General features: G+C 36.6%; 1 protein-coding gene across 1 annotated transcript; it reads right to left on the bottom strand.

Moving 5' to 3' along the window:
- Nucleotides 1-605: 605 nt before the first annotated feature.
- LOC129275763 (coatomer subunit beta'-like) lies at nt 606-26,043 on the bottom strand. Its single transcript, XM_064109140.1, has 21 exons — nt 26,032-26,043; nt 25,511-25,597; nt 24,968-25,094; nt 23,931-24,079; nt 22,663-22,809; nt 21,701-21,800; nt 20,728-20,870; nt 20,019-20,118; nt 19,549-19,648; nt 18,961-19,071; nt 17,156-17,244; nt 16,520-16,626; nt 15,819-15,962; nt 14,717-14,847; nt 13,130-13,337; nt 12,066-12,176; nt 9,428-9,642; nt 8,906-8,998; nt 7,697-7,874; nt 4,178-4,243; nt 606-3,739 (listed from the first exon to the last, which is right to left on the bottom strand). The coding sequence occupies exons 1-21, from the start codon at nt 26,041-26,043 to the stop codon at nt 3,503-3,505; spliced, it is 2,655 nt and encodes an 884-aa protein (XP_063965210.1). The 3' UTR covers nt 606-3,502.
- Nucleotides 26,044-27,313: the final 1,270 nt, after the last annotated feature.

Here is a 27,313-nt window from a genome sequence, read left to right on the forward strand (position 1 = left end):
AGTGCAGTGCTTGCACAGTCCTGCATTTTTATTTGATTAAATTTATTTTTATATTACTTATTTATTTATTCATTTTATTCTATGTATTTTTTTTTTTTTTGGGGGGGGGGGTTACTGTTTGAACTCGGGTGCTATTATCGTTTAACTTTTTCATCAACTCATGATCCATTAACTCATTCACTATCAGTGGATACATCTACCATCTATATTAAATCCATCTATCAAAGCAACAACGCCAAAGAGTTGGAATATGCAATAAAATCAAACTCTCTCTCTGGCCTAGAGATGGGGGGGGGGGGGTTAGGGCAGCTGCCAACAAAGTTCCACCCCTAAAAAAAAAGAAGAAGAAATACGAAAGACAGGAAAGAATGGGAATTGCAGGAAAAAGGGTCAAACATTAAAATAATTTTCTGGACATGTTAAATCTGTCACTGAATTAGATTTCCATTTAAAAGTCGATTTGTTGGCTTGTTTGCAACTATCAAGAAAATTTTCCTCATATGTAAATGTCATGTTCTGCAACCTCATATTTTTTTACTCATTATGACACTCCTCACAATAAACTCAACTAAAACATTAAAATGAAATGACACAATCCAATGATGTACTGTCATATTATGCACATAATTATTTATTAAGATATTCATTACAGATTACCTTTCTTTCAACCTCCTTTACATTTCTGCTGTGAAAGTTTTTATATACAAGATAGTTCAAACAAAGAGACAAGATTGATAATCTTCAACATAGATGATTATTAAAGATAAGAATTTATGCCTCTCTTCTAAAAAAAAGGAATATCTAAAATAAACATAAATTTCAGCTAACATCATAATTAGGAGAGCATGTTTACTTTCAATTAAACTCAATGAAATGAGACCCACTGAGCTGAGAAATAGGTAGATAAATAATAAGTCACAAAGAGCTTTTTAGTTATTTACTTTTCATGGGTACGAACGCACAATAACCATATAAATATTTAAATGGAATAAAAAAAATCCTTGGGGCAGATTCATACTCCACTCTTAGACCAGAATAATTGTTTCAATGTATCTGAAGAAAAATATGAATTGCATTTTGAATTTGCTTTCACCAATTGCATTTCAAAACATCTTGGAAAATGTGGTATAAACAGGCTCTTACAGAAATGGAAAGAAAACTTATAGAGTGGTGAAAATAAGAAGCTTTTAGGTGGAAGTTAGAGAAGGAAAGAAGGCAGAGCTCGGTACAACACTACGGTTGGAGTGAGATATTTTGGTTCTGATTTCAAAACAAGTTTAAATGTTTTCAGTTTCCCATGACAATGCAAGTGATAAGCAAGATCCTAACCCTGGCAAGCTATCACATGTCATGTTCACCTCTGGACTTTTATTCCCCTTCTCCTGGGGGGCGTTTCACAAAGATTTAAGTACGACTTAAGAGTCGTTCTTAAATGCCTAGTTGCATGCATTATTAAAGGCATGACCGCATTGGTCAGATCATGCCAAGAGGACGCCCACTACTGCGTATTGATCAATAAGATTGCGCGTTGCATAATGCGACTCTAAGTCATACTTAAATCTTTGTGAAACACACCCCCTGGTCCGTTTACACCAAAGAGAATGAAATGTTTGTTTTGGATTTAAAATCCATATAAGAATGAAATTCACAGACGTCACAGTCACACCACCATGGAGCATCGCATGGAATAGCTCAGTCGGTTTCGAGTAAGAAAATTTAGGTATAAAAAATAATAAAATAAAGAAAAACAGAAGAGACATTATGCGCCAGACCTGCCAACCTCTGGGAATGAAAAATTGTATTCTGTGATTAAAAAAACTGTATTTTTCCCCCAAAAAGTGTATTTCATAATAAAATGCGTGGCGCACTAGCTCATCGCGGCACTCAAGCTGCATGCAAGCTATAATGCGCACTGCTCTTGCAGATGAAAAAAAAACATTGAAACATGTGTATATCTCACCCTGGTTTTAACAAAATGATTGAAAAAAAAACAAGTTACCTGATATTACATTGATCTAATAACCATATTTGTGCACGTTTTATGAAATAGAGACATATAGAGATTATTATTATTTTTTTTTACAAAAAACGTATTTTTCGAAGAAAAAACGTACTGCCGTATTTTGGTTGCAAAAACGTACAAAATACGGCTAAAACGTACTGGTTGGCAGGTCTGCTATTTGCATGCATTATTAAAGGCATGACCGCATTGGTCAGATCATGCCAAGAGGACGCCCACTACTGCGTATTGATCAAAAAGATTGCGCGTTGCATAATGCGACTCTAAGTCATACTTAAATCTTTGTGAAACACACCCCCTGGTCCGTTTACACCAAAGAGAATGACGTCACAGTCACACCACCATGGAGCATCGCATGGAATAGCTCAGTCTGTTTCGAGTTAGAAAATTTAGGTATAAAAAAGAATAAAATCAAGAAAAACAGAAGAGACATTATGCCCCCAGCACCAACCTACATTGGGAGAGGCATAACATGAAAACAAAACAAAAACAGACAAACCCCATAAAAGCAAACAATAAATATGTGAGAAGCTTATCTGAAATCAATACATTTTGTAAGGCCTTCCGCTAAATTAAGTAATTTATTGAATTCATACTAGCAATCCCTTCATATAATGTTCTTTTCACATCTATGGTGAAAATAAAAGAATTCTGATTCAAGCATATAAAAATGCATGATAAATCCATTTTGCAGATAATTCAAGAATGACATAATTCACATCTTCTGAGACAGTCTCTTATTAAATATACTTTGAGTGACAAAACAATGAACAACTAGAATGCTATAGTATATTTACAATTTAACAATAATGTCAACATATATCTGGAAAATACCATTTTGGAATAGGCTGTATTACACCAAATGCTTTGAGTTAATACCAGGGGGTGTTTCACAAAGATTTAAGTGTGAATTATAGTCACACTTAAATTTCAGTTGAGTGCGGTGTAAAGGCATCACCGCATTGGTCATATCATTCACACCGGATGCGCACTACCGCGCATCCATCAATCAGATTACATGTTAAATAACACATGTGCATTGGCGTTTAAGTGTGACTCAAGTCACACTTAAATCTTTGTGAAACACCCCTCAGTTCTATTAGATCAGCGCTTCTCAACCTTAATTTACTCGAGGACCACTTTGACTCTTAGATTTTTTTCATGGCCCACCTACCAAAATTTAAGAAAACGTCCATTTTGATGAAAAAGTGTTTCATGAAATTTGAACACAAAAATGGTAACTTTGTCATCCAATGGTAACTACCATGGCAACGCTGATCAACAACCAATCAAAATCAAGGATTCCATATAAGTTACCATTGCATGGCAAAGTTACCATAATGGTAACTTTCATGCAGCGGGCCCAGCTGACTTTAAGTGCCCAAAAAGCTTCACAAACATACTCTTTGTAGTATTCAGATCAAAGCATTGACGACATACAAGCATCTCACAATGGCATCTATGGAAATGTAACAGGCTTTTCTAATCTTCTAATAAATCCTCATCTAGGTTGACTTCCGACGTATCCAAGTTGTCATCGATCTCCAGATTGTCGAAGTCAAAGTCAAGATCGTCGGTGTCTGTCCTTGGACGAGCCTCGGCGGGAGCCGGCTTGGTGGATTCTGAAGGAGCTGATGCAGGAGTCTCCTGGGGAGGAGCTGCAGGAGTCTCCTGGGGAGGAGCTGCCTCAGCCTCCTGCATAGGCTCCTGCTCTTGGCCCTGCAAGAAAGATTGATCAATGTTGAAAGATTCAAAATACACTTGCTATGCAGGAAGTTTTGGGGAAAAAATAATAAATGAATGTTTCTATAATGACCACCAATTGAAACACAAAGACCTGAAAAGGTGTAATGCACTCAAATTATCAAGGTTTGAGTAGTTCCCCCCAAATAAAGAAAAAAATTAGAAAAATGGGTCGGACATACCAAAAAAGGTTGATTATTTTCCGGATGGACCTTATGCATATGTCATAATCTCATGGCACCCTCCCTTAGAGGATATAGGAATACTCATAAGCAGAGTTGTCAGAGCTGCAGATCACCAATGCATGCAAGGCAATGGCTTCAGCCTCAGATGCAGCGCAATGACGTCAAAGCATAAGGTCTATTGCACATTTACATATCACCTCCCCAATAAGAGAAGTATGTATATACTCACCACAGTGAATGCTCCACTCGCAATAGCTTGCTGCATTTCTTCCATCACATCTCTTTCACTTGTACTCTGTCAAACAAGGAGAAAAGATTTGAGACAGATGATACATTTTTATCCAAAATGTTCCTCAAATCATATAAGTATTGTGGGTAAGTTATTTGATTCTGTGATTTTGCTGAAGGAAAATCTGGCATTGACTACTTCGGATTTACAATTTGGGTTTAAGAAATATTCATCGACTACTCATTGTACGCTTGCAATGTTGGAAACCATTTCATATTATAATTCTTGTAAAAGTAATGTATATGTTGCTATGCTTGATGCATCTAAGGCTTTTGATAGGGTTAACTATGGTAAATTATTCAGGTTGTTAATAAAAAGAAAAATGTCTCCTCTGATTCTTAGATTTTTAATTAATATGTACACAAATCAGGCATTACAGGTAAAGTGGGGAAGTCAAAAGTCTACTAAGTTTTCTGTAAGTAACGGAGTAAAACAAGGAGGAGTATTATCTCCCATTCTGTTTTCTGTTTATGTGAATGATCTTCTTGTAAAACTTGAAGAAGAAGGAATTGGTTGTAGAATTGGTAAGTATTTTGCGGGATGCTTAGCATATGCTGATGATATCACTCTTATGTCACCAACAAAGAAAGGTTTACAAACCATGATAAAATATGTGAGAACTTTGCCACCGATTTTGATATTACTTTCAATGGATCTAAAAGTAAATTTCTTGTCTTTCCAACTGGTGGCGACAACAATTCAAGGGAATATTCTGTTGTTATTAATGATACTAATGTGTCAAATATCAATAGTGGGGTTCGCTTAGGTCACCATATTTCAACTATTGACAAGAATAGCTTGGTTTCATCAGCTACTGCTAAATTCTGGAAAAGTTTCAATATTCTCAGATCTGATTTTGGTCATATTAAATCATCAGTGCAGTGTTTATTATTCAAACAATAATGTTGTAGTTTCTATGGAGCATGCTTGTGGCAATTAAGAAGTAAAGCTGTATTGAACATATGCACCTGTTGGAGGAAAGCTCTGAGAAAAATTTGGAGAATTAATAATATGACTCATTGTGATCTGGTAGCTTTACTGTCTGATTGTCAACCTCTTGAGAATGCTTTAAGATATAGATTTCAAAAGTTTAATAACATAATTGTGAAGACTGGGTCGGGATTCATAAGAATGGTTTTGAAATATGCCAAAAGGAACCCTTTTTCAACTTTTTGTGATAATTTAAATGAGGTGCAATATTTTCTCAGTGAATGTAATAAGAGTAAGGACTGTGATCATTGATGTCCCGGCTTGTAAAGAACTGGATGTGAATGTTCTGAAAGAACTTATAGCAGTAAGAGATCAGGAAAGTATCTGCAACACTTTAACAAGGGAAGAAGTGGGTCAGTTGATTGAATTCCTATGTATTTCTTAGCTTCAATTTAATCTATCTTCTCTCCCAATATCTTATTAATTGTGATTTATTGTGTACAATTTTTTTCTCTCTTTTTATAGAAGTGCCACATATATGTTTCATGTATATTATATGGCAAATAAAGATGATATATATATATGTTTTGAATGTTTTATATGGTTTATATTTTTTGTTTTGAAAAATATATTGGCAAACACCAATGACATTCCAATAAATTCATTTCAATTCAACTCATGTACCAGGATGGGGGTCACAAAGATTGAAGTGTGACTAAAATTCATGGATTCATGGATAGAGGATACAGGTTTCACAGAAAATCATTTTTTTTGCAGACTTACAGATTCTTGTTATGAAAAGTACATTGTAAGCCATGAATATCAAAGCAAAATCCAATAAACACAAGGTACAAAACCAGGTGGGTGTTTCATAAAGCTGTTCGTAAAGTTACAAACGACTTTACGCACGACTGGAACATGTTCTTATGGCACAAGAAAGGATCACCAGTCGTGCGTAAAGTCATTCGTATCTTATGAACAGCTTTATGAAACACCCACCAGGCATCAGTTGCAAATCTTTCGTTCAAACCTGGTGGGTGTTTCATAAAGCTGTTCGTAAGTTAAGAGCAACTTTAAGAACGACTGGTGAACCTTTTTTACGAGCTTAACCATCGCCAATGAATATACCATTTACCACAAGAAAGGATCACCAGTCATTCCTAAAGTCGCTCTTAACTTACGAACAGCTTTATGAAACACCCACCTGATCACGATATTAAGCATGAGCATGCAAGGCTTTATCTGCAGTGTATGTATAAATGAAGCTAAGATTTTCACTCGTTAACTACACTCGTTTACTTTGGCCATGTCACTGAAGAATACAGAATTTGATGTTTAGAATGCCAAAAGAAAATGTAATGTACATTTTAGAAAACCAGGGACTTGAGAGACATTTATGTAGTTGCAGTAAACACTGATTTTACAAAAAAAATCTGTAATAAGCCAACATTGTCACTCGATCATCGTGGATCTAGATCTGGTATAGTTAAATAAACCTAACCTTTGAGAAATCATAAAATCTAGCAGACCTGTCAACCGCTGGAAATGAAAAATTGTATTCTGTGATTAAAAAAAGTGTATTTTTCCCCATAAAAGTGTATTTCATAATAAAATGCGTGGCGCACTCACTCATCGCGGCGCTCAAGCTGCATGCAAGCTAAAATGCGCACTGCTCTTGGAGATGAAAAAAAAACACATTTAAACATGTGTATATCTCACCCTGGTATTAACAAAATGATTGAAAAAAAAAACAAGTTACCTGAAATTACATTGATCTAATAACCATATTTGTGTTTTTTTTACAAAAACGTATTTTTTAAAGAAAAAACGTACTCCCGTATTTTGGTTGCAAAAACGTACTAAATACGCCAAAAACGTACTGGTTGGCAGGTCTGATCTAGACTTAAAATCAATCAAACTGCAGATCGCCAACACAGATAAGCACGTGTTGGACAGTGTATTATTATTGCTTGGAAGGACCCAACATCTAGCTTAAGTCCCATGCTATTTTGCTTATTTACGCATAAAGGCCACCGCACACCTTACGACTGGTCTGCGACCTGATTTCAGAATAAAATGTAATAGAATTTGATGCTAATATTGAGACTTGGAATATCTTACTGTGTAATGTTCTAAATCATCGTACGAATACCTGTGATAAAATTCGTGACTATGCTATCATCCTTCTTAGAATAAAAGCGAATTTAATATCTAGTCGTAATGACGTCATAGCAGTCGTACGATTGGCTACGATTTGAAACTAATTTGGACTTTACTCCAAAATAAGGACTTGCAATCTTTCAAAATTGTTATAATATTATTATTTCAATTAATTTTAACCTCAAATAAAATTATATGTTCCATTCACATCTTCAGAAAATGAGCAAAATGCGATTTGTTCCAAAATCCGGTCGCAGACCAGTCGTAAGGTGTGCGGTCGCCTTTAGACACTTGGGTAGTAATTTCATTGGAATCTGTACGAACTGATTTTGAAATTGTTGCCACAAATGTTGATTATCTTTAACTTACCGGTACAGAAGGAAACTTGTTTGCAGGTATGGTGGTTCGTCGGGTCTTGAGGAACTCTTCAGCCTGTGCGGTCTTTTTGAGTCCCGTGAAAAGATTCTCGTACTGCATTGGGTCTGCGAGGGCATCAGCAGCCTTGGTGTTGACCTTCTTCAGACTCTCTTTCCATGCTTGGACAACCCTATGGAGAGATTGATACAGAGGATTGTGGTTGGTATAATTAGGTCCAGCAAATGGGTTTTTAGTTGAAGCATCAACATGGCAATCAATTTCTTTTCCATGATAATGATACTCTTACTCCTCATTAATGTATTCATATTTTCTATTCTCCTAATATTTCTGGCTCATCATTAGGAACAAGACAATACCACTGGCATCATCACCATCATCATCATCATCATCATCATCATCATCATCATCATCATCATCAATCATCATCATCATCGTCGTCATCATCATCATCATCATATTCATCATATTCATCATCATCGTGATCATCATCATCATCGTCGTGATCATCATCATCATCTTCATCAATATCATCAGCATCATCATTATCATCATCACCATCTTCACCAATTTTATCGGCATCGTCATTATTAATCATCACCATCATCATCATCTTCGCCAATATCATCGGCATTGTCATTACCATCACCACCATCATCATCATCATCATCATATATCAAAGTTTCTCAAATGATATTTCATACAAAATAACTTAATCACAATAAATCATTGGTATATGTTTGTTTTTCTTTTCACGACAGGAAAACATGCAGCATCTACGCCCCCTCACCCCTATCAGCGTACACAAGCTACAGCAGTTTGTAGTTTATCTTGTCTATGCATGCTCACAATTCTTCTGCACGATATATTGATGGGAAATTACAAGAAGTTGATAACATATAGTAATAATAAGAATAAATAACAATGAATACAGCATAAATGATGACAACAATAACAACAGCTCTTACAATCTGCTCTTGCTTAGGTATTAATGTACTGGGACAGTGTCTTCATAATACATTTTAAGAGATTAATCAACAATGTTGAAAAAAAGTTTCAAACATATTCGTAGCAAGCACTCTAGAAATTAACTAGTCAGATTAAAATTTGTATAATTCCATTCCAACAAAACAGAATATAAAATCACTGCATAGTTTACATTTGGAAGCATAACCATGATGAAAATAAAGAGAGATGACTTACTCTGATATTTTGCTTGGAAGGTATGTTCTGGCAAAGAAAGCTGCCTCAGGATGTCGTCCTGACCGACAGAGAAGCTCCAGACATTTCTCAGTCCTGTAACAATAAAACATGTCTCAGAATTTTAAAGATAAACGAATGTATTCGCAGTAAACACAGAATTCACGAGAATGCCTGTAAAACCATGATTGTCACTTTTATCATTGTAAATCTAGATTTGGTACAGTTTCACAAACTACACTTCGTGAAATCATGAAATCTAGGCTGAAACTAGAAATCTTCCATAAATTAGGGCCAATATTAAGAGCTATCCAATATGATTTTTATCATCTTTAATGCTAATTATTTACAGCTAGTTTTGTATACACATAGGTCTACGGGAAATTCGTGAAATTTTGGCGCTTCAGGCAATAGCCTCTAATATTGCATTGGCAACTCATACCGACCAAAACATGTTTTTAATGTACCGCTAAAACAATGTACCGCTTAAATAATACACAGATATAATAATTAAAAAGTACTTACTCTCCCCTGATGAAGTAGCCAACAAAAGCAACGTTATTCTTGTCATTCTCTGCTGCCGTGGATGCCAGCTTATCAACCATAGTAGCATTGCCGGAGCAGCTGGCCAGGAGGAGGAGACCTCCATAGTCCTGGGCCTTGTGAAGGCACTCCTGGGCCAGTTCAAATTCACACTTAGACGTGGCAAGCTCGGCAAGCTGCTTCCATTTCTGCTCAGACTATAGGGTGTGCAGAAAAAAAATGGAGATGTGTTAATCTATCATATAATTCCTATTACTGGTAACTGGGCCAGTTCAAACTCACACTTAGACGTGGCAAGCTGCTTCCATTTCTGCTCAGACTATAGGGTGTGCAGAAAAAAATGGAGATGTGTTAATCTATCATATAATTCCTATTACCGGTAACTGGGCCAGTTCAAACTCACACTTAGACGTGGCAAGCTCGGCTAGCTGCTTCCATTTCTGCTCAGACTACGTGGTGTGTAGATAAAAATGGAGATGTGTTAATCTATCAATTAATTCCTATTACAGGTAACTGGGCCAGTTCAAACTCACACTTAGACGTGGCAAGCTCAGCAAGCTGCTTCCATTTCTGCTCAGACTATAGGGTGTGCAGAAAAAAATGGAGATGTGTTAATCTATCATATAATTCCTATTACAGGTAACTGGGCCAGTTCAAACTCACACTTAGACGTGGCAAGCTCGGCAAGCTGCTTCCATTTCTGCTCAGACTATAGGGTGTGCAGAAAAAAATGGAGATGTGTTAATCTATCATATAATTCCTATTACAGGTAACTGGGCCAGTTCAAACTCACACTTAGACGTGGCAAGCTCGGCAAGCTGCTTCCATTTCTGCTCAGACTATAGGGTGTGCAGAAAAAAATGGAGATGTGTTAATCTATCATATAATTCCTATTACAGGTAACTGGGCCAGTTCAAACTCACACTTAGACGTGGCAAGCTCGGCAAGCTGCTTCCATTTCTGCTCAGACTACGTGGTGTGTAGAAAAAAATGGAGATGTGTTAATCTATCATATAATTCCTATTACCGGTAACTGGGCCAGTTCAAACTCACACTCGGACGTGGCAAGCTGCTTCCATTTCTGCTCAGACTATGTGGTGTGTAGAAAAAAATGGAGATGTGTTAATCTATCATATAATTCCTATTACCGGTAACTGGGCCAGTTCAAACTCACACTCGGACGTGGCAAGCTGCTTCCATTTCTGCTCAGACTACAGGGTGCGTAGAAAAAGGGGGAGTGTCATTCCTACAATATCATTGTATAATCAATCTTAGGTGAAATTTGAATTGGAAAATGTAAATAATGTATAGCTTGCATTGCATGTTGTGGTCCGAAAAACTGTTTTCACTTAGCTGGTTATTTGACTCATAGAAGGTTAAAATACAGTTAAAATACAATTTAACTGTATTAACTTAGTTTCTGCTTCCTGATATAACATCAATATTATGATGATTAATATCTATTACATAACTAATATATACAGTATGTCATAATCACCACTGATTAAACTAACTAACTCACTCACTCACTCTTTCACTCAATCTTTCACTCACTCACTCACTCACTAATTGATTCACTTACTCACTCTTTCACTCAATCTTTCACTCACTCCCTAAAAAGGAGTAACTATAAATTCAATCAATCAAAATTTTAATGAACTAGCTACTAACCAACTAGTTAACTGAATAGCCCAAAAGCAAGCAAACTATTTCACAAGATAATTGAAAATGAATGTATGGACAAAGAAAAATAAAAACAATAATTTACATTAAATATGGCTTTGATTCAGTATTTACCTCTGACTCTACAGTCAAACCATTTAATCAACAAATATTTAATCAATATACAAATAATGAATGTGTATGCGTGCAATGGGAAGAATATTTTCATGAGATGAAAGATGTAAAGTTCCATTCAACGAGGCGTTAGCCGAGTTGAATGGAACTTTTCATCTTTCATTGAATTTAAATATTCTTTCCATTGCACAAATATTTACATTCATTATTTGTTTTATATAACTCATATAAGTTACAAAGTTTTTAAAAATGTAAAAAAGGAATTAAAAAGATAAAGATTAGGTTGGCCTATTTCCAGCAACTAATTTTTCTCTGATAATTGCTAGTCGGTGGATAACACCATGTATCGACACATCATCAGCCCTTTGCTTTCATGTTTGTGACGCGCATTGCTTCATGGATCTGAGTCGAGTGCGCACAGTCAGTTTGATCTGCGCTAACTTCATGCGCGCAAACACACACACACACATACACAATAAGTAGACATACACATGATTATACTGAGGGAGCGCTAGCGCGCGTACCGTGCAATGGAAAAAAAAAAATGCATGGTCACCGTGCAATGGAAAATTACAAAATGCACGCAGTAAAGAATGGACCAAATATTGAACACCTTTCAACCAATCAGATGGCAAGAATCTTCGTTTGAGTTATATAACAACATGTAATCAACAAAATACCTGACCAACTAATCACCTGACCAACTAATGAAATACCTAAATAATTGACATACAAACTAATCTAACAAGATACTTGAAAATGAGTACTCAAAGAAAAATAAAACAAATAATTCAAATGAAATAAGTCTTTCTTTTGTACGTACCTCAGACTCAACAGCCAGACTGTATGCTGTTTTCAATTCACCTAGTTGAAGAGCAAGGTCAAATTTGTGTTCTGTATCACAGGACACGGCCAAGGCTTGAGACTTGAAACCCTGTTAGAAACACAATATAGTTAATGAATACCATGATGCAAGAATCCCGATCAATCTTTGGCCTGTATTGTGGGGAGCATTTCATCAACATTTCTGTCCGACAAGTTGTCAGATCTGACAACTTTCCATGAATTTGATTGGTTGAGAAGCACTGATACTATGGTAACTATCGGATAACGTCCGACAAGTCCTTTCATGAAACGCTCCCCAGAAGTCTGGTTCAACTTAGGCCTTATGTCTGTGCTAACATTGCAGTTTACTTTGTTACTTTATCTGGCTTTGGTGGTGAAGAAACCTATTTTCATTAATCCCCGACAGTCATTAATGGTTTGAGAGCAAAATGGGATGAAATTTGAATCTCCACTGTTTTAGATTTATGTCGCACTTGGCTCCTATAACCAAACCTTTAGACCAGAGTTTAAATTAAACTTGAAATTAGAAAACATGCCAAAGGCCCGCATTCTGAAGTCGGGTTTAACTTAAACTCAGGTTTAAAGTTGTGGTTTAAGTATGGATAGCCATTGTTACATAAATCACTAACAGTAGAGATATCATATTTCAGGTCATTTGGCTCTCACATTGTTCATAATTATCTTGGAAGTATAAATATATTATTGTCTTCACCATCGATGAATCAGGAAAGAGCACAGTAAATATAAGAAACAGACAACTTAATAAAAATTTTGACACTTTTGGCTTCCCATAATTTTAGCTCAGAGTTAGACCATGGTTTAAGTTAAACCTGACTTCAGAATACGGGCCATAGTGTTCAGATATGTTATTTTTCCACTACTCACACATGTTAGTAAAATGCTCTCTCGGTCTCCAAACTGAAAAATGGGCAAGAAGTACAAATACAAGGGAAGAATAAAAATTTGCTTGTTTCTCTAGAGAGTGTATTCATGTTGTCCTCAAACTGAAGGAGTAAAAATGGAATGTGGGGGGAAACTTGCCTGTTTCTCCAGGAAGTGAGCCACCCTTGTCCGATGTTCTCTAGGTACTGTGGGAAGGACCTTGTCAGCTGTGTTGAAGTCTCTTCTCATGACGGCAGTCTGGTACTCCAGGACAGACAGAAGGAGAGAGAAGCTGACAACATTGAGTTCCTTGTCCCCGAGGTAGAGACGATTGTCCTTGGCGATATACCCCAACAGGTACATGGTCCTACAATGTCAAAACAATGGAATAGATTTCAAATGGTATCAATCTTTCTGGTAATAATAGGACAGACAGTAGGGGAGAGAAGTTGACAACATTGAGTTCCTTGTCCCCGAGGTAGAGACGATTGTCCTTGGCGATATACCCCAACAGGTACATGGTCCTACAATGTCAAAACAATGGAATAGATTTCAAATGGTATCAATCTTTCTGGTAATAATAGGACAGACAGTAGGGGAGAGAAGTTGACCACGTTGAGTTCCTTGTCAACGAGGTAGAGACGATTGTCCTTGGCGATATACCCTAACAGGTACATGGTCCTATAATATGAAAACAATTGAATGAATAAGAAGATGGCACCAACTTTCCTGGCAATAATAGAGTTCAATCGCAGTTAGAAACCGTCCACAATTCAAAATCAAATTGTTTCAGCTACTGTTCATAATCATTCAGAAAATGTTAGGTCAAATAAAAATCAACTGAGTGTTACAGACTTAACAGACCTTCACCCACCAAGATACCCAAATTGGAATTTTGAGTGTACCTTAATAACAAATAATTCTTATGATAGGCATGAAATCTGGGTCACAGGCAGACTGTGCCAGCACATGCAACTGCTGAATACTCTCAAGCACAGTGTACAATGATATTCAATTATTTCTAAAAAGTGGAAAAAGTAATAATAATAATAGCCAATTTATATAGCGCTTTTCCCAGAATGGCTCAAAGCGCGTTACAGCATATTATTACTACCCTGGTAATTGGATTCATTTAAATCCCCCACATTCAGTGCGTTCATTGCAGCCTCATTATGGCGCTGGCAAATTCAAACATACAATATCTTTCGCATCCTACTGGGAACCCATTTAGCACCTGGGTCGAGAGTGGCAAAGTGTGGATTAACGCCTTGCCAAAGGACGCTAGACCGCGGTGGTATTCAAACACACGACCCTCTGTTTACAAGGCGAGAGTCAGAACCACTACACCACGGCTCTTCCAAAAGTAGAAGCTTTTGCTTTCTCTTGCCAGGAAGGAGAAGGGTAAAAGGTAATAATAACATCTGTGTTATTCAGGGCCCTATGGAAGATTTTACTTCTAGCTGAAGTGGCTACCTTGGGTAAATAAGGACTGTCATTATCATTATTATTATCAAAACACCTGAATTTTCCTTTTTCTTTCAAATGCATAACTGGTATTATAACTTCAAAGATTCTACACCACTGTAAAAGCCTACCATCAGCTATTCATATCAAAATCCTTTGGAAGCGCATAGAGATATTATTTCATAACGGTGATATCCGCTACACAAGAACTATTTATAATCATTATTATCATAGATAGTTTTTTTTTTGCTGAAACAAAAATGGAATAAGGAGACACCATACCTGTCAAGATGTGAGATTGTGACGATTTCTCCACCAACGTAGTAATTGAGTCTGTTAACAGAGTTGGTGTAGATGAAGCAATCACCGACCCAACAGCCTGTCTTAACAATCTCCTCAATCTCACCTACAACCTGTAAAAGAGATCAGAGTGAAAATTTTGCATTAAACGTCTGCTCATGACCCAAGGTGGTTTGTTGTCTGGATTTTCATGTTGGAAAATGTACTAGACATCTTGCTGCCTCTAGGGTTCGCCGGAGTGGGAAATACTGGAGGTAGCAAAAGCTTTTTGTTAAATTTCAAAGCTACAGGTACAGGCTGGAATATTAAGACTAGGGCAATTCAATAAAATAAATCTTTAAATATATATGACCCCTATTTTTGTCAATTTTTTTGTCACTTGATAAACTGCTCAAGGCATATTGTGAGAGTATTTTAACTTTCTATAATAACTAGAGTACAGAGATAAATGATTTTAAAATTTCACATGCATAGGAGCGTTGTGGCCCGGTGGACTAGTCTTCTAACGTTGAAACAGTGGGTGGTGGGTTCGAATCCCAGCCATGGCGTAATTTCCTTCAGCAAGGAATTCATCCATGTTGTGCTGCACTCAACCCAGGTGAGATGAATGGGTACCTGGCAGGAATTTATTTCTTGAAATGCCACCGCGCTGTAAGAGGCTGCAGGGCTAAAGCCAGGGTAATAATATCCAAGTCCTTTGGAAGCGCATAGGGACATTATGACATAATGTGATATGCGCTATACAAGAACTGCGTTATTATTATAGTGGCTTGGTCAAGGAAATACGTAGTAGTCTGCAGGCACAGATCCTGATTGAAACTTTGATCAACAAGTGGGTCTTCACAAAAGGCTAGCACATTCAAAACTTGCTGAGGGCCTTCAGTACAGTCATTGTAGGCTGTGTATTCAGGCCACTTAACTAGATTGAAAGTTTCCTACAGCAGACTATAAACATATTTCATGGAATAGCCCATTAGTATTTCCAACGCAAAGCCAACGCAATTGGCAGTACATGGCTAGGATAAACATTATAACATGAATAGCGTAACATGATCATCAAGACTTAATTAATAGGTAAACAAACCTCAAAAGCCTCTTCAATGCCATCCTCAGTTATTCCTTCGTTTGTTTCCTGTGCCTTGGCAACCGCATCAGGACTGTATCTAAGGATGAAGTAAGACTCGTCTGTTGCTATGCACAGCAACTCGCCATTCTCAGACCAGAAGAGCTGTAAAGGGTGATATGATTCATGAATGTACTTTTATATTAATCTCTAACTCATTGTTCATAAGTTACCACTAACATTGGCATCATCATCACATCTACATTATGAATATCGTTGTGCTAACGAACATCATCATCCTCTCCTGTTCATCATCATCATCCTCTCCTGTTCGTCCTCATCATCATCGTCGTCATCATCATCATCGTCGTCGTCATCATCGTCGTCGTCATCATCATCATCCTCTCCTGCGCATCATCATCCTCATCACCAATATCGTCATAATCATAATCATCATCATCAGTAGCAGCATCATCATTACCATCTTTTTCTTTATTGTTGTTATTGTCATCGTTGTCGTCGCTGTCATCATCAGTACCATTATCATCATCATCATCATCATCGTCATCATCATCCTCACCATCACCATAATCATTCTTATTAGCACCACCACTATTGATGACCATCATCATCATCACCATCATCACAATCAATGTCATCATCAACATCAATATAACTATAATCATCATTTCTATCACTACAAAGTTTCACAATGAGCTTACATGTCGAGGTGTAATCTCTATTCTCCTAATAAGCTCCGTTGAATCCCAGTCATAAAAAGCAAGCCCACTGCTTGAACGAACGCCGAGTAATGAACCACCAAAGATTCCTGGAAAGAAGTAAATGTAAGAAATAACAATAATTCAAGTACATGAATTTGATAATTGCGCGAGTCAAAACACAGGATTTATTCAAAGAAAACCCTTCCATCCATAATCAATCAATTTCGTGATAGAAACTACTGGAAAATCCTAGTAGTTGGCATCTCTGTATCAATATAAAAAAAATATATTGACACGCTGCAAAAACTCAGGTGTTGATTTGCCCGCAATCTATATTTGTCTACACCAGAGAAGCGTTAAACATCACCAGTTTGGTTTTGGTCTTACACCAGACACGTGTTTATACAACACCAATTAGTATTAAACAGCTTCGCTTTGATCCCAAACTGGTGTTGTTTCAATACTTCTCTGGTGTGGACATATATAGATTCCGGGCTGTGGTAAATCAACACCGGAGATTTTGCAGTGCACATGTAGTTGGATTCCCTATTGAACATTATCATTAATTCTTTCAAATTATGATCATTATTGGATTAGCTTTAGTAAAAATTCATGAAGTATCAAACAATAAATTACCTTCTGCTCCAAAGTCTGGTTTAAATGATTTCTTCTCCTTGAAATTCTTGAAAAGTTTAACAGAAGTACTGCTCTCCCTGATGGCATATCTGATTATCAAAAGGAAAACAATCATCTAGCATTATTAAAAAGTCAATCTAAATTTCAACAGAATTTCAAATGATTTCCTTTTGCACATCAGACAATTGGTACAATACAAAAAAAAAGCAGTAAAATACACATAATTATCACGAAGAAGAAAAAAAAAAACCAAAAACATGTAGTAGTCCCTATGATATATATATTTTTTTAAATGATCTATTTATAGGATAGGACACCCTCTATCTGAAGCCAATATCCAGGCATACAAATATTCTGCCAAAATACAAAGGAATGTATGTTCAATCAGGGGCGGATCTAGGACTTTTTGACAGGGTGGGGGGGGGGGGGGCACATTTTCCCGAAGAAAAAATTGACAAGCAAGAAACAAACAAAAAAGAAGGTTTTTAAACTAAAATCAAGGATATTTCATCCACGAACAAATTTGAAAAAAAAGGTCTTCACTTTCAAAATGGGGGAGGGGGCAAACTTCTGTTTTAACGGCATTTTTACACTACAAAGTTTAATTATGCCTCTCAAAGGGGGGGGGGGGCATGGGCCGGCTCCCCCCCCTGGATCCGCCAGTGTGTTAAATGATCATTCATTTTTCATCATCAATTCATAATTCCAATTAAAACTGGACTACATAATGAAAGTTGATATCTTCTTTTTTTAAAAATTAATTTAGCAATCGATTGTTACTCTCATCACATTAATAGATTTTTCCCTAGGTTTATTTAGACAACACATTTATAGAGTGTTACAGCGGTTTGAGCGGTCACAAAGAAAAAGACCTGAAAAAAGCTGAAGAGTGTTCAAAAAGTCTGAAATAGAAAGAGCTCTCATACTTTTCGTACAGAGGAAAGCCAAAAATAAGCTGAAATTAAGCTGAAAATCAAAACAAAAAAATCTGAACTCTCAGACCCTTGGTGTAAGTCGGCAGCTCATTCATCAAATATGATTCATATTCAATCCAGCAGTGAAGGGTTTGTAAACAAACAATTTTTGCAATGAAAAAAGAAGCTGATGGGTACATAATGAATTTAAATGAATTTCTATTATTTGTCATGAATACTGATTAAGGAAGCTGAAACCTAGCATTCCACAGAAGTGAGGAATAAAAATATAGTATTTATCCTTGATATAACTAGACCAGCTTAAAGATAAATACCGGTTGTGGTAACAATCTCAAAATGAGTTCAAACAGAATCCACTAAAATGACCACCCAAGTGTTTGTATGTATGAATAAAAAAATATGTGCCAAATGGCTCTGGAAAAAAAATGCGTAATACGGAATTCCATAATATAATGGGCATTTTTCCAAATATTAATACACTATCCCACATATGCCTTTTTGTGTTAGTGATCATCAAAATTATCTGTTTTCAGCTAAGATTTCGTGATTTCACAAGATAAGTTGATTGCAATGTACCAGAAATAGATTGATGATAATATGGTAGCATTTAACCTTGATTTCAACGACTTTCTCATTAAATAATTGTTTGCCGCAACTACTTTCTTTTACCTTTAACCTAGAAGAATAAAAACCATTATGTAAAAAATATTGATACATGTCTATAAGGCCCTTTTGCATTCTAAGCTGCCTTCATATTCACAAAATAATTTTTTGAGACTATACAAGAACATGTTTGTGAATGTATTTTTTATGGATGGATGAAATAAATGCAAATGAATGAAATGGATCGGAACAGTGCTATGGACTTACTCAGAGGAATCATGCGACCAGACAAACTCAAGGGCGGATCCGTAGCTCTTGTTCCTGAGGGCCATAGCAGTGTAGATGATGTATTCTCCGTCTCCACATACTACCACAAACCTGCAAGAGGGACAGGTGAAGATTTGTGTCACAAGAACATAAATTATGTTGGAAAGTCAGGTCATATATCATCAGGGGAAGAAGTAGAATACTACAAAGCCTAGCATACATACAGTTATGAGCTCAAGATAGCTTTCAACATTCATTACTTTAAGTGATATTTGTACCAATTATAAAAGCTCCTACCAGTTGGCAGCAGTACTTCTTGCCTGTAGAGTTCAATTAAAAAAGTCTAAATGAGTGCGATGTCCATGTTACACTGGTAAAAAAGGATGGGCAAAAAAGTGTATTTCTTATCGGAGAACCCCATCATGAAATAGAACAAGATTATTTTAATATTATAAAAGCTGAAAATCAGTATTTTTAAAGAAATACCATAGGATAATACATTTTCAGATCAAATTACTGAAAATCAGTATTACTTGGCAGCTCTGATAAAATATAAGATAAAAAGTTGACAAGGGATGAGAATCTTACCTTCCATTTGGATTATGAGCGAGGGTCTGAGGGTAAACATCACAGCTTCCCATATCCTTGATTCCTAGTGGCAGTCTCTCACCATCCTTGATCTCATAATCTAATTTTTAAAAAATATCAAACAAGCATAAACATAAAAATAATCCAAATTCATTTAATCCAGAGTATGAACTAATTGAAGATCTCATATTCGAAATTCCATTTGAACATAAATATAAAAATAATCCAAATTTATATAATCAAAGAGTGTGAACTAATCAAAGATATCATATTTGATAGACCTACCCTAATTTTGCACTCTTGTAAATGTACTAAAATATCAATAAATGTTGCTTATATAGAGCATATCACTTACAGAAAACTACAAAAATAAATGAAATATATATATATATTTTTTTTAATATATATATGTAAGGATACAATTTACATGCAGTTTTTTATTGTTTTAATTAATTAATTTTGCTACTTACCAGTCATGGCTTTGAGATTAGCTTGTTGTATTTCAGAGTGTTTTGCCCACATGATCTTTCCGCTAGAATCCATAGACATTGCTGGTTCCTCTCGCCCAAGCTGTAGCAATGCAAAGAAGCACATGTTATGCAATAACTTTAAAACTCTTCAGTCAAGCTTGCTTTAGGGACCACCTGCATAGAAGGACTACCTGTCTATTAAGACTACAAGTTAGGTTTCCATTGAAAAGTATTTCCTTTTCAAACATATCATATATGCACACGGGTATCCAGTAGGAATTTTTTTTCCAATGCATCAAGCAACTAGGCTACCCAGTTAAAGCCAGGGTAATAAAAACATTGCTAAGCAGGGAACTGAAGTGGCTACAATGGGTAAATAATCCTCATCATCCCCATCATCATTATCATCCTCCTCCTCCTCCTCATCAACATCATCATCATCATCATCCTCATCATCACCACCCCCATCATCATTATCATCGTCATCACCCCCATCATCATCGTCGTCATTATCATCATCATCACATCATCATCATCACCCCCATCAACATCATTGTCATCATCATCATCATCATCGTTATCACCCCCATCAACATCATCATCATCATCACCATCATCATCGTCATCATCATACAGGCACCAGCTTTCCCTGTTCTCCCCCCCCCCATAAGAACCTTTCAGAAGTAACCTATAAATACCATTGACATACCTTGATAATGATGCTGCCCTCATCATATCCAAGAGCAACATTGTTGGATCCTTTCATGTTTGCAATGGTCCATACTCTCTCTAGACCATAGTTCAGTGTGGTTTCTAATCTGTAGGTGTTGGCATGCCATATCCTTACAGTACCTGGCAAAGGTGAGCAATGAATGAAATACAAAATATTAAAACCTGAGCAATATTTTATTTTCTTAGTAATATCCCTGTACACACTTCAAATTTAACAGATTTGTGTTGCTTTGTCAAATTTTTATAAATTCTAAAAAATCCAACATGTTAGCAAACAATTTTTTGCATTGATTAATGAATGGATGAAAAAAAAATAATTGAATTTTGAAAGGCCCCAGTCCGAATGTGCAATGAAGTGGAAATGGTTTTTGAAAGACACTCTGTTAATACTAGACATGCCAATACGTTGAACGTCGTTTTACCAAAGCCTACTCTCGAATGTTTTAAGAGTTGTATTAAATATGCGGGCGGCTTGGTTTGAAATAGCCTTCCATCTGATATTCAGAATGCAAATTCTCTTGAAGTTCTTAAACGTATGTATGAATGCCGTTATTTTAAATCTGTCATTTAATAACATAATTTGTATTGTTCTATAATTGACCGACCTTCTTTTATTTATTTCTCCCTCCTCTCTCTCCCCCTCTTTCTCTTACCTTCCTCTCTCTCTCTCTCTCATCTTTCTTCTTTCTTATATCCTGTTCTCCTTCTAGGTCAATACCGTTTATGAACTTTTATATTGTGAGTCATTACCTCTTTTTAAAATAATTTTGAGCATTGTTTATATTTTGTGTGTCAGGACCATGATCTAAAACAGCCTCGGCTGATCATGTTTTATATTTATCCTGAATAAATATGTTACAATAAAATAAAATAAATAAAAATAAAATATAATTGAACTGAATTGAATTCAAAGACATTGAATGAAATGAACTGAGTGCATTATTATTAACCATCTTCTGATCCTGTCATGATGATAGGAAGTTCCGGATGATAGCTAACACAAGAAATATTTTGAGCATGGCCTTCCAGGGTCTGTACACAGGTTTTGTTCTGAAAAGAATACATACAAAATTATGAAACAGATATAGAAAATGAACAAACTTGGTGGATACTTGACATTGCTACCAAAACAAACTAGATTTCATCTTAAGGTAATTCTATAAAGTATGTAAAAGTGACCCCCTACATTTGGAAACTTCCTGATGTAATTTGTCTCTGTCTTCAAGTTCATATCAAAGGTTGCCATGCTCTTTGGTTGGGCAGTTCAGTACGTGAAAGAATGAAGAAAAAAAGTTATTCTGTTATCATCAATGAAATACACATAGTCAGTTTTGTTTGTATGAGTGTAGCAAAGAGGGACTCTGCTCTAGGAATGGTCTATGGTTCACAGTCTCACCTGGTAGTCCCAGATCTCAACTAGTTGATAATAATAATAATAATATTCCGCATTTATATAGCGCTTAACACATCGGAACGACGTCTCTAAGCGCTTTACAGATATATTATTACCCCGGTCATCGCATACAATGTATGCACCTTCTCCACTCCCTGGGGAGCATTCCAACAAGAGTTCCAAGACTCAATTGCTAGGCATACTACATAGGCTTTCGCATCCTACCGGGTACCCATTTAACACCTGGGTGGAGAGTGGCAAATTGTGGATTGACGCCTTGCCAAAGGCTAGGCCATGGTGGGATTCGAACACACGACCCTCTGATTACAAGGCGAGAGTCAGAACCGCTACACCACGGCGCTTCCATCACGGCGCTTTGATCATCAGCACCCCCCCCCCCCGAGACGAGATATGGTTTATTACCCTCCTTATCCTTCATACAATCAATAAAAATCTAGCCTTCACTATGATCTTTGTTAAAAGACCTTGCATTAGAATTAGTCTGCAGGTCAGTCTTACCTGATAATCCCAGATCTTGACTAGTTTATCATCAGCGCCCGAGACGAGGTACGGTTTGTCGCCACCGTTGTAGTAGTCTACACAGTTTACGCCCTTCTCATGACCTTCAAGGGTGAAGTTAGGTGTGCTGGAGCCAAGTTGCCAAACCTAAATTAAAGAGGGGGTGGGGGGGGGGGTGCAACAACAATACAAAAATTAACACACGACTTCAATGGGAAATAGGTACTGAGAAATCCCGGAAACACAGCTGAATAAAAACAAGGTGGTTTGTGAACCACGAGTCTTGCCTGATTTTGCAATCAATAAAATATGTATTATGATCTTTTGATCCCTAAATGACCTTTGACCCCATCATCCTCATGAACATACCTGTGGTATTACCCAAGGATTCTTTGAACCAAGTGTGATAAAAATTGGTGCAGAAATAAAGAAATGAGAGCAAGTCAAACAGAAACTTGAAAAAGGATGGATATGACCTCACATCTTTTGACCCCTAGATGCCCTTTGACTCGCATCATCCTCATGGATACACATCTGGTATTATCGAAGGATCATATGTACCAAGTCTGAACACAATTGATGCCGAAATAAAGAAATGAGGGCAAATCAAACAAAAATATTTTTGTAGCAGACTAATGAATTGAATTGATAACTTTATTATCCCCTGACGGGAAATTTACCTTTCACTGGAGCATTACAAATGCTTACAAGGAAATGAAGTTTACAAATGAGATGACAAATATGAATAAATCAACAAGTCAGCAGGAATAATAAACTTAATTTAAACATAGGGTTTACATGGTCAATGTCTTGTAACAGTAATTATAACTTTCGAATAGAGATTAAAGTATAAAGAATCAAGAATCCGGGCATACATTCATTCAGTGGCTAATTATCAAATTGATCAGTATCTTTGTGCAGTAGCGTTGAAGAGGTTTGGGGTGAAAGATTGTCTCGTCCTTGCTCGAGCAGATCTCGGTACGCAAAGGCGGAAACCCGACCTATTGTAGTTATAGTTAACACGGAGTGGATGGGTGGGGTCATTCATGATTCTTTTTACTTTAGCCACTACCCTTTCCTCATATAGAATGGTCATCGAATCTAAATTATTGCATCCAATTATACGTTGGGCTACTCTCCTCGTTCTGTCTAGCTTTTTTATATCTACCGACAGACTGACAGGAAAAGTGGCTACTAGGTCTCTGCCGAACTTTGTTCAGGCGAGACAAAAAGACAAGAAAATATGAATTGCTGAGTATGGCTCTTACCTTGACTGTTCTGTCCAGTGAGGCGCTGGCGAATGTGTTGTTATCCTTGGGATTGAAGACTATCTGCATCACATAGTGGGTGTGTCCCTCAAAAACTTGAGTACACTGCCACTTACGATCCCAGTCCCACAGCTTGATAAGCATGTCATCTGCAAATGGAAGAACAATTTTATAACATTTAGAGAAAGAAAATTGGGCAGGACTGCATTCAAAGTGGAACTATTAGAAGTACTCGGTGTCAAACCTGGTGGGTGTTCATAAAGCTGCTCGTAAGTTAAGAGCGACTTTAGGAATGACTGGTGATCCTTTCTAATGGTACATAGTATATTCAATGGCGATGGTATAGCGCGTAAGAAAGGATCACCAGTCGTTCTTAACTTACGAACAGCTTTATTAAACAGCCCCAGGGCCCAATGGGTGTTGGAATAGCTCTTGCTTGGGGCGGTCCTCTCACAGCATTAAATAATTAATTAATTGGTTTAGATTCAGTGCCACTGTTTTTGCAATGAACTTCAGATTTGTTTGGGTTTAGTACCATTATGTATTGTGGTTGTGTGATTTTGTACCATACAATTTTTAATGCCATAATTTTGTAATTATTCATTTATAATATATATTTTGTATAACAACAGCCAGAATATGATTTTCCTGCCAAAATCTTAATTCATTTTACTTGAGCATGACAATAAGTGTTGAATATCTGCATATCTTTGGAAAGTATTCATTTCTTTTGAACCACCAGGTTGTTTTAGCAACATAATGTCATTGGTTGTCTGACAGATTCTTGGATATGGCAACCTTCCTTGGTGTTGATTGGCTGAGCACAATAATATGCAATAATGTACACAGCTTCCCTAGTTTGGGGTATCTCCAAATAATCAATGAATCTTTGATTAGAGTGTGCAAATTTAGGACATCTGCTCAAAATCTGATAGTGGCTACGTACATGTAAGTGGCTATATTTATAAGTAGCCACTATTATTATCATTATTGTTATTGCTATTATTAAAATTGAAGAATAGTAATGACTGACTTACCGCTACTGGTTAGAATGTACGGCTGGATCGGGTGTATGCCTATACTCCTGATGTAATCTGAGTGAGCCTCAAACATATGAACTCTCTCAAGGGTGTTATAGTTGAATACTTTCACTTGCATGTCATCCTGGGCAAAGCAAACAAAGATGGAATGTAATGTTCCATACAAACTCAAGAGGCCAAATGAATGAAATACCCCCAAAATCACACACAAATTCTTCTAAAATTCAGGAGCTGACAATTTTGTCACCAATACATATTTTCTCTTAGCCAACAAGATATTATACAACTTTATGTTCATTAATTGTTATCTTTTCAAATTAACAATTCACAATGTTTGGATAACCAACTAAGAATTGATGAGGATAAGTGGAGATTATCTTATTCAAATACAAGTTGCCTTTAAAATAATTCTATTCATTTTTCCTAAAAATGATTATGATAACTGTTCCTCTTCTAATAAATACTTAAATACTTGCGCAGGGTGATTATCGTTGAAAATAATTTAGATGAGCATCAATAAAAATAAAAATAAGGACTTACTGATCCAGTGATGACCCAGTTCTTGCGAGCGACAAACCTGGCAGCTCTGACTGGTAGATCACAGACCTCAAATGACTTGACAAGGGTCTGTAGCAAGAAGAAATTATAGTGGTAATTGGCAAGAGTGAATCAAATACAGCAAAGTGATACATGTATTCATCTAGAAATGTCAAATAATTGAATAGTGGGCTTTTTTTTACACTCATGTCGGTAAGGTGTGATAATCATTTTCATCATCATCACCATATTTATCATCATCATCCTCCTCATCATCATCACTATCATCTTCATCATCATCCTCCTCATCATTATCCTCCTCATCATCAATATCATCACCATCATCTTCATCATCATCATCATCATCATCCTCCTCCTCATCATCATCATCATCATCCTCCTCATCATCATCAATATCATCATCATCTTCATCATCATCCTCATCCCCCTCCTCCTTTATCATCATCCTCATTGGACATTTGCTTTCCAAACATGAGGTTTACAAACTGGTATATTTGACTTACTGCAATTATCATATTTTAGTTTGTGTCATCCATTATTATTAATATAAATTATGTTTTAAAGGTATAGTGTATGATTGGTTGATCTCAGACAAGGTCAGTGAATCAATTGTAAAGATATTATTTTCATTAAATATCTATATCAATGCTCTACTTTATCACTCAAAAGAAATTGGTATAACTCTTCTGTTTTCATGATATTTAGGGGTGAAATATATATTATAATATATCGTTTAACCGATATATTTTGTTTCCGCCCTCTCGAGTTAACAAATAAATTGATATTAGAACACCGTTCGAATCATGCATATTCATTACAACCTCATGCATATTGATGAAATACGTCATGGCGCATGCGCCGTATCAAGAAATCCCCGTATCAACAAAGTGCAGCGCTGTGTGCAGAAGTAGCTGAGTAGAAGCAAACACCGAATGTTGCGTGCAAGCTCAATGAGCCGATGCTAGCCGGCTAGCGATTAGTCCACGTCCTGGACGATTTTTATTGATTGGGCAAACCAAGGGCAAACCTTATCGGACCGTACCGGTACCCCCACGCGCACACATAACCAACACACACACGCCCTCCACTGATTCACTTACCCCCAGTGATTCACCTAACCCACTGATTCACTTTCCCCGAAAAAAAATGTTGTTTCGTGTGACTATTCAGGGGGTGTGTGTATGCGTGTTATGGGGATGTAGTGTGTTGTGTTTGGTAGTCGTATCGTACAAAATACCAACAGTCCAGGAGGTGGACTAGCCAGCGATATGCTTGCGCTCTGCATGCACGTTTACTTTAGACATAATCCACTATTAGCGATAGCACACACTGGACAAGCATATTATATGGAGCTATAGCTCCATGATTGTATCGTACGTGAATAAGGATTCAGACACTTTGATTATCGAACGTAAATGACGAAGCAAAGGATTGCCCAATACGGCTTACTTTCGGAATCTAATGTCATGAATCTGAAAGTACTCCAAGACTAAAAGAGATACGAGAATCCCAAAGAAGGGCAAGGGCCGAGTTTGATTTGACGGCCACCTCGCTCTTTGCGCTCGCATCAATATTGTTAGGTAGTAGATGACAATCAGAGATATCTATGATGACAATCCTGTTCATGATTACCAAAAGTGCTTAGAATGTCAGAATTTTAGTTCAGAATATCAATCACTTTTTAAGCCCAAGTGATTGATATTCTGACCTAGAATTTTGTCATCTAATTTTAACTAAACAATATTGAAGCGAGCGCAAAGAGCGAGATGAAAAATTTTCATATGT

The sequence above is a fragment of the Lytechinus pictus genome, chromosome 14 (genome assembly GCF_037042905.1).
Source record: "Lytechinus pictus isolate F3 Inbred chromosome 14, Lp3.0, whole genome shotgun sequence".
Taxonomy (NCBI): Eukaryota; Metazoa; Echinodermata; class Echinoidea; order Temnopleuroida; family Toxopneustidae; genus Lytechinus; species Lytechinus pictus.